At 35.6% G+C, this 9,771-nt stretch overlaps 1 protein-coding gene across 2 annotated transcripts in view; it reads left to right on the top strand.

Moving 5' to 3' along the window:
* The window catches only part of soul2 (heme-binding protein soul2), a 6,111-nt gene extending 3,004 nt beyond the window's left edge, over positions 1–3,107 (top strand). For both annotated transcript variants that reach the window (XM_017463035.3, XM_053679748.1), the window contains one exon: positions 829–3,107. In XM_017463035.3, the coding sequence (XP_017318524.1) occupies positions 829–1,003 (175 nt within the window). In that variant the 3' untranslated portion in view covers positions 1,004–3,107. The remainder of the gene's footprint in view (positions 1–828) is intronic.
* Positions 3,108–9,771: the final 6,664 nt, after the last annotated feature.

Raw genomic sequence — 9,771 nt, 5'->3', positions numbered from 1 at the left:
ATAAATAAAAAAAATTTAAAAAGTACATATAGCTAAATTGGAAAATATTATTCCAAGGCAAAATGATCTTTACATTTCCTAGAATAAAAAAAAAAAACGAAAATCTATTCTTTGTGAATTAAATTAAAAGATATTTAGTATTTAAAAGTGCTGCATATGGTTTGAAGCTTTTTTAAAAATCATATTTAAAGACTTCATACTCTAAAACAAACATTGATAGTATTTAATATTTCCAGGATTCTTTCTAAATATTCTTTCATGTATTTGACCTCTGCATTTGCACACTGGGTTATATCCCACAACTGTTTCATAGTAATATCCTGCAGACCACTTTTCCTGTAGGTTAGACCATTTATTGAAAGTGTAAATCTTTCTGGATGACTATCAAAATACTGTAGTTTCATCAGAAGAAGGATGACTGAACAATTAGGAGACCAAGAGCTAGGTTATAATAAAAGAGGTGGTTTATTGTGTGCATGAAGACAACCTGGCTGTTCTGTAGTCTAAACCTAAGTTGGGCAGAGTCGACTTTTATACTAGACACATTCTAGGCCATACAGTATAGATAATACCCAAGGCTGAGATAAGAGAATAACATGTACAAGGACAAAAATGTCATGACCCAAGGAACAGACACGTGTACATCAGTAAGCAGAGTGAGCAGAAAACACAGAGATCTTAAATTATTAAATCATGTATCTTTTGACACATAATCATGGAAAAATAGAAATAATCCCACAAACCCATTAGCATAATACAGTTCTTCTTTCTCTGACTTTATTCAAATAATTGTTTAAATCACTCAGTCTTTTGCCTTACATCCGCCAGGGTATTTAACGGAATGGCGTCTGAGGCTAATGCCGTTGAGAATGTGGAGAAGCTGAAGGTGGATCTGCAGGCTGCAGGGAAACCATTTGATGGCACAAAGTTTAAGGTGGCTGGATATGAATCTCCAATGATCCTAATCAACAGACACAATGAAGCATGGATCTATGCTGTCTGAGTACTAGCTACAGATCACAAAGTATGAATCACAGATAATATATCACTATTACAAATAAACAATCTCTCTCTTACTGAACATTTATCTTTTTTTTTCCTACGTGCAATAGCTTATACTTTAAAAAACAATTAGGAAAAGACTTGTACAAGTAAAGTTTAAAGATGAAATAGTTTTTAAAAATATCAATGCTGCCAATGTTACAATTCAAACAAAGGTGTTTGTAATCTTTTTTTTCCCCTTCAAAATAGCACACAATGATGTATACAATGAGCAGTATGTGTTTATCTAATTTGCAAATTGTTGTTTCACTACTAATTCATTTATATACATTATTTATATAAATTATGTATATATTGAGCGCTATACACAATTAGCTATTTCACTTAATGTACTTCAGTCATAAAATCGGAAGGTTATTGTTCAAAGCACATTGCATCAGAATTCAGCTCTTTTGTGCTATAGCCTTTACTGACTACATCTCAAGATCTTGTGAAATACTTAGTTAGGATTAGTTAGTGCCAAATGTTTCTGCATGGGACCTGCAGATCCTGTAGGGCCTGTTCATCTCGACAGTCAAAAGTCTGTTCCTACAGTGGACCAGTCATTAAAGAATTTAAGCTTGTGGTACAGTAAACCTTCTTAAAGTCATTTTTATTATTAATTTGGAGGAAGTATGTTGATATGATGAAGGGGAAAAAATAAGCAATTGAATTTTCAGTTTTATTTAAAGCTGTGTGTCAACGTGCTGCTTGATATTTTGAAATGTGCTGCATTTAAATACGATTTGGACTGTATCCTGTATCAAATATTTTCTCAGTCCACTTAGGGTTAGTGCTTAGGTTGTTAGGTTGTTGCTTTTTTTGTTTTACTATTTTGATGTGAACATGTTTTAACAAATGCGCAGAAAGTGTAGATACAATTATGGAGTTTTACAGAGTATATACATTTAGTTACCAGTGAAACTTTGCTGCTGGAACAAAGAAGTCCTTCTTGAAACATACCTTGACCAAAGTGAAAGTGTTTGTTTGAGAATGATAAGTATGAAGATGATGCATACCGGTCAATCTACATTAAGTCTAACCTGTTGGATATCTTTCACTATCTTGAGATTCATCAAAGCAAACACCTTGATAAACTTGATGAGTTCAATTGCTTGTGTAATATCACAAAGAATCAGTGTTAAACCACCTGAATCTGAGTGGCCAGTGATAGGATATCTATTGTATGTATATGAATAAGCGTGATTCTCTCTGTTCATATGTATACTCCTTGCTGAGAGGGAAAATGGGTCAGCCCACTAGAGACTGTGTGTCACCGTGACTGATCTGCAGTCAGCTTAATTAGTCCTCGCTCCTCTCCCTCTGGCAAAGCAGGGGAATGTGATGAGCTTGCAATTTGCCTCTACTGCAGCTCCACATCTCCTCTTTTCGCTCTTAGAACTGCGAAATGGGACACTGGCTCATCTGGATAGAATGTTCTAGGTCCAGCTACCACCTACCTTTATTTATCTATTCATTTATTCTGGACATGAACACTATTACCAAGCAGGTGAGACTATTTTAAACTGGACAGGATGTAGGGAAGGCAGATTTTTTTTGGTCAGATGTGTCCAAATCCTGCTCCCACAGAAAGAAAAAAAAAAAGATACTATTCTGAACCTTTCCTTGTTGCTGGGGTGGCACTTTGAAATGTGTTCCTTCCATTGTGTATGTTTTACCTGCAAAACGAGTAGAGTGTACTTTTCAAAAATGATTTAAGGTACATAATTGGACATGAAGGCCCACTGTTTACTCATCATTTATAGTAATGCTTTGTACACTACATGCAACTTCCTGTAAAGACACCACTTAAAAACACATAAAAGTCATACCCTTTAGGGTACCATCTCAGACACAAGGAATGGAACAGTTTAGTACCTTTTCTTCCGAGATTGTAGAATATTAAAGCTTCCTACTATAGCTTTTAAAACATCCCACTACAAGTTTATAACATTATAACAATAAGCTATATAAAATATATATTCTTTTTCATGATATTTCTAATAAAAATCTATGATGTTTAAAAGCCACAGGACATTTGGTCATTAAAAAAGCTTTGATTTTATATTGCCTATTCATGATTATTTATTTTTCTTTATTAGTTGGTTCTTACATAAGTAAATATACACACAAGTACTATATTTTCTTGTACACTAGATGGCGGTGTTGGCTTTCGCTGTACTTACTTTGCTTTTACTTCTCTTTAAAGGTGTTTTGAATTCATTTCATTACATTTCAAGGTAGCTGGTGTTATTGTGTCTACTTTGGAGGTCAATGCAATGTGAAAACTTTACCTTACCCTTTAGTTTTAGATTTAGGTTAATTGCTCATTTTAACATTGACCAGGCAGTGTTGGAATATAGTATTCTTTAACTCTGACAGATCTCTGACAGTGCATAGAGTATTTGGTTAACCAAGCGTGTGGGCAGTAGCTCACTTCACTCATGTACAGGAACAACACTACGCAGTGTGCCTCGGTCCTTTTCACAATGGGAACTGGCCACTCAGTGCCCTCCTCACATGACTCATGGTCTCCATGGTTACACCTTCATAGCAAGAAGCTGGTCATGTTCGTCAGAAACATAATGATATCTTTATGAACATGTATATGTTATAGCCCCAAGATGTGACTTGCACAGAACTTACAAAGTGCCTTTCACGTGTCATTTGTTTCAATCAGGCTCATGGTTTTCAGTAATATTTCGAACCTGCTCTGAATGGAGGCTTTTCCTTGCCTGGCGGTAAAAGCTGATGAACAAAGCCATCTTTAAATCACCTTGCATTTGAAGCAATGAATGAATCCATCCCTGCTGAAAATTCCAGTTTATGCTTACCTGCTACTAGTTGCCAAAACACAGACTGAGCTGGTCAAACTGGTAGACCAGTAAGGCAATTTATTGAGCAGTTGTGTTAATAGGGAAGCTGGAAAATAATTTACTGGTCTCTGGTGAACAGGGATTTATGGTATAGTTTGTATAGTTTATGTAATTCATGACTTTATAAGCGCTATTTGCTAGGATTTATTAAAGTTGCCACAGTTTTCAGTGTTGTCGCAACTGTGTACTCTGAAATGTTAAGAAGTTAAATTTGGACGTTTTTGGACTGATGTCAAGTCTGAGCTAAGAGTTGTTTGGTAGAAGTCATGGGAATTAATCTTATCAGAGACGGGCTAGTTTCCTGGGAAATGTACTCATATGGCATTCTGACTGACTGATAAGGTAAAGTAAGAGCTCAACAGCAAAAAAAAAAAAAAATGCACTCAAAGCACTCTGCCTTCTCCATGTTTACTCTGTGTTCTATCAAAACATTTCCATCTCCATGTTGGTGCTTATCCACCTGACTGCCTTTTCATTGTGCTCTCTCTCTCTCTCTCTCTCTCTCTCTCTCTCTCTCTCTCTCTCTCTCATCCATCCTTCCCTAAGCAATGGCTCAAATTGGTCCATGATTTTTTAAAATTATGTTATGGTGGTAGAACTCGCACCCCATATATATATATATATATATATATATATATATATATATATATGTATATGTGTGTGTGTGTGTGTGTGTGTGTGTGTGGTGTGTGTGTGTGTGTATATATATATATATATATATATATATATATATATATATATATATATATATATATATACATATATATATATATATATATATATATATATGTACACACACACACACATACATACATATATATATATATATATATATATATATATATATATATATATATATATATAAATTACATTGTTATTATGTTCATTAAATAAATCATTGCTGGGGAACTCTGTGGAATTTCTTATATGGTTAAAGGTGCAAAAAGTTTGAGACCCCCTGCCCTGAAGTTCCACAGTCCCTTGTGAACTAAGCATCCCATAGCAATGTCCTCCTCTGTGTTGTGTCACCTTGCTGTACCTAAATGAAGGTGACTCACAGAAACTACATGCAAAAAGTAGGGCAACGATTTGCTGTGCAAAGTTTTTGCAGACATCGTAACCTATAACAAAATTTCTTATAGGAAAAAAACCTTCCATAAATACCTTGCTCTATTATTGATGGGGTTGCTATTTATTTATATGCATGACGACACTCAGGTTTTTTGTGGAAAGAAAAGACTTGAGAATAAGTAAAAGCACAGAGTTCCACATGGATACCATGGTAAACTGCTGAGTGTGGTAAACTCAAGTTCTGTTATAGTTGCATTTATGAATTAACAACTCAGTTTATCCCACATGAAAACTGCAGTATTATTGCAGTAACCAGCAATATTTCAAGAGCAAGGAGGCCTATATTCTCTCATCTCTCTCTCTCTCTCTCTCTCTCTCTCTCTCTCTCTCTCTCTCAAAGAAACTGCATTCCTGATGTTAGCACCAGAATTACTTGTTTTTCATGGGCATAGACTGTTTTGGCTGCGTTCAAACAGATGCTATGTTTAATGGATAACAACTTTTAGGTCAAGAGAGCTCACGGCAAACCGTTGGGTACTTCTGTCTCTTCTGTTTACCTTGATCTCACAGCATGTCTTAGAGTGTTAGAGTCTTTTTCCCAACCTCGGAACTTAGTTTTATGAATTATGCAAAGGAGGTTTTGGAGGATTTTATTTATTGACAGTTTTATGTTGTGACTTTCCTACCGCCTATTAAAGTTTAAGAATTATTTCTACAAATGTTCTGAGTCAAGTCGTCATGCATCTATAAGCAGAAAATTAGACTGCAATGAGTTTGCAAAACCAAAAGGCTATCATTGCATCACATGTCTAAATGAAGAATACATGAAGTAGATTTGTAGCACAGTGCTATAAATTTTCGAATCTGATTGGTTAGAATGAAGTGAATAATGTTCTATAACATCAGAGCTCTGACACTTTCTAATACATTATTGTTTCTATAGTAACAGCTCATTCACATGGACTTCACTGGCAGACACTCCAGATAATCTAAGACTAAAAAAATATTAAAACTGCCAGTTATTTAACAACAAAATACACATATTTGTTCATATGGTGAAGTTTTCTATAAGGAGAGGTTTATAGTATTTTTTGTCAATTTTATGGATGGGTGTCAATACTTTGTAATGGTAGGTACGTCTTACGCGATAACACAAATTAACTAAAGTATGACATGTTGTTCTTTAATTAATTAAGAAAATAATCATTGGGAAATTTCAGTGGAATAAAACACTCAAGTATGTGGGATTATAGGAAAATAGTCAATTTCACCGCCCCATCATTGATTATTTTGCTATAACAGCATGCCTCTCCATGTTTAATCCTTACATACAAACAGCACAGGACCATACTAGACACTAATACAAAGCACATTATTTGTGACAAAGTTGTGTAGTAATGTTGCATGGAGAATGTTGTGCTCAAATAAGCTTCTGGAAACATCTAATCAGAATCCAGAATTCTGAAGAACTGACCTGGCTGTCTGTGCATCTAACGTATAACAAGACAACACAGCATAAGGTCATATGACTACCATGTTTCATGTCATTCCAATAAAGAAATTGTTTTACATGTTAAAGTGAAGTAAAAAAATATTTTCTATAGAAATTGACTTGGTTTTCCATTTACGGACACACTGATATTGCATACAAAAATTCAGTTCCTGGATGAAAAATAATCTAGACCTTAAGCATACAGTTTTGTACATAGACATTAAGTTCACTTGTGCTAGGTCTGTGGTTAGAAGAATAACATGGGGTTGACTCCTGTCTCTCAGCACTCTTCTTAAACAGCCCTGAACCAAATATTCCAAGAATCTACACTTGGCTGAGCGTGCCTTGTTCAAGCCGAGATTCTTCCCACAAATACATTTGTTGGTGTGTTCTGGCTCAAACACAATAAATGATAGTCATACTCTGCAAATTTAGTAAAAGCCAGCTCAAACTTGTTATCATTCTTCATATTTTCAGTGCATAGAGTAGTTTGATTCAGAGTCTGTACGGGACATCTGGGTAGTTTTAAGTAACTCTTCATAAGTGCAGTCATAATCAGTCTTGAGAAACTCTGGGGTGAAATGTAAGTGCCTTTTGAGTACAGGTAGTATTTTCATTTGAACTTTTATCTATAGCATAATGCCCAATAACTTCACACACGATTCATCATTATGATGTTTCTTCTGCCAGTAGGGCTACAATGCACTACAATTTTGTCCAATGCCACAAACAAACTCTGTTCTGCAATTCACAATTTATCTCTTTCTCCTTCTCCTCAATGTGACAGCAGGGTACAGTGATTTTCTCAAAGGACAGAGCACTGTCCAAACACATAAAAAGTCATGGGCTGCCTGCAGGGCCTCAACTCCTCCAGTCCAATGTGGTGTTTGGGTAAAGTGCAGGCAAATCTCAGAGGTGTTGTCTGTTCAGCTGTCTTCCCTTTCTGGTGACTTTCACGTTAACTAGACCTTCAACTTAAAATGCTAAATAGTTTTATGCCTTATTATTTGGGGATGCATTTAGCACAGACTGATATTTTTCAGAACGGACTGTAAAGACCATAGCAAATGATCTACATCATTTTCATATTCAAACCATTCTGTGAGCCCTCATTCACTGTAGATAAGGGTTTGTCATTCTGGAAGAGAACCTGTGCACTGTACATTGCACAGTTTAACACACTGACTCGCATAAAGGTTTTCAAGTAAATATCAGGTCTTGGTGAGCTTAATATTTGGTCAGTTTATTTAGACTCAGCCTTGATATATTGCTATTTTCAAGCTTGGTAAGTACCATAGTTTGTTTTCTGAATAGCCTCATGTCATTACTGCATATAGTAATTCAATGCCCAGGCAAAGCAACAAAAGCAGGTCATCTCAGGGAGATGATTCATGGCAAATCTTTTTCCATGTCTTTCATTACATCTGTTCATCCTTTTTGTCCTTCCTCTAGGTAAGATTCCTAAATGAGTTCCATCACAGGACCAATCCTGCTCCTCCTGAGCAGGAGCACTTTCCTTTCTAATACCACTCACCTGCCCTTGGCCTGACTTTGGTCATTGGCTAATGTATACTTGCCTAATATAGAGAAACCAAAGACAACGAGGGACTCTTAGAATAGACACACCTTCTGTGGCCTCAGTGGTAAAATCAGGCAGTGTTGGTGTGGTGATACAGCATTTATTTTCACCAAATCAATATTATCTCTCTCTGCTTTTGGCACCTTCACTAGAAATGAAATGTGCTGTGCTCCATTGCTATTTGGTTCTTTTTAAGATAGTATTATCATTCTACATTTAGAAAGAAAAGTTTCAATAAAAAAGACAGACAAAGAAAGTTCGACATCATTGCAAGAGTGCTAAAAGAACCCCTGAAAATGTGAGATAATAACTGAAGAAGGAACTGTTTCATGTCTCTTCTTGCTCTTTGCACTAGTGAGATTTCGTTCATAGTTTGGCTTGAAATCTCATTTCTATTCACCTACTGAGATTGTCTGACAGATAGGAGAGCCCTACAGTCCGTTTTCTCTCTCTCTCTCTCTGCTTAGATGATCAATAATAATAGGGCTCTCTCTTGCAGTGATTGGCATCAATATTGACAGTAGGAGTGCTGTGTGTTCTAGGCTTGGATAGAGATATGGGTATTTCTCTTTCCCAGGGAGACAGACCGAGTCCATAATCATGATTGTTTAAGGGGAATAGGGAAGCTAGAGGACATTTTTTGATAAGAATTTTATTGTGGAATTTTGCAGCAGATGAGCAAAGTTGTCAAAGAGCTTTGATTCAGTGTGAGAACATTTTAAATGAGACAAAGTTATGTTTTAAGTGGAACTAAAATAATATAAGAACAAGGACACACCGTGCCATAGATGTCTGCTATTCTGTAAGACATCACTATTCTGTGGATTCTCTACCAAGGTTCATCCTCATTGCTAGAAGAGATGAGTTCACTTAAGCTTGAAGTTCAATATAAAATGTGCACATTGTTCTGGTTTTAACACTGTGGAAATAGAAGTTGGTTTGTTGTTGTTGCTGTTTTATACACTGACCCATTTGACCTTGGCCATGAGAGTAAAACTTTGTACTGTTTATTTAGAAAGACCAGTTGACAACTAGTTAGATACAGTTGCAATCAAAATTATTCAACCTCCATTGCAAATCAGGTTTACTGTCAAAATTTACATACTGTCAGCTGTTTGCAATGAACAAATCAAACAAAAGCAATTGAAATATTTCAACACAATGAATGATTCAAGTGGTTTCCCCAAATTCAACTGAAAAAGCAACTTATAATGATTTCTCCAGTTTAAAAATTATTCAACCGCCTGAATAGAATCCATCACAACAGCACTAATATGCAAAACAGGTGTTGTCTCAAGCACACCTGATGCAACTAATCAAGGGCTTCAACAATTGCACCAGGTGTGCTTGAGCTGGAACACATGAAATACCTGAACTTGCTAGGAGCAGAAAATACATGAAATACCTGATATGAACTCTTAAAATAGATGTGTTAAAATAACGCCATATTAATTTTGAACACACCTGCGTGTCTAGTTAAGGACAACACATTTTGTGTTGCTTTTAACACAATCAGTGTGTTAGTACATTTCCACACGAAGATGCAATACAAAGTAACAGATGTGTTGTTTATATATTTTTTCTCTACAATTATCCTAAAATGCAATTTGTTTGTATGCTAAAATTCTACTAAAATACTCACAAAATAAACAAACAATTGCATGAAATTCAGGTGACATTTGTTAAAGTCATTTAAACCCTTGACAGATGTA

The sequence above is a fragment of the Ictalurus punctatus genome, chromosome 3, assembly GCF_001660625.3.
Source record: "Ictalurus punctatus breed USDA103 chromosome 3, Coco_2.0, whole genome shotgun sequence".
Lineage (NCBI taxonomy): Eukaryota > Metazoa > Chordata > Actinopteri > Siluriformes > Ictaluridae > Ictalurus > Ictalurus punctatus.
This window is presented reverse-complemented; position numbering and strand designations above follow the sequence as displayed.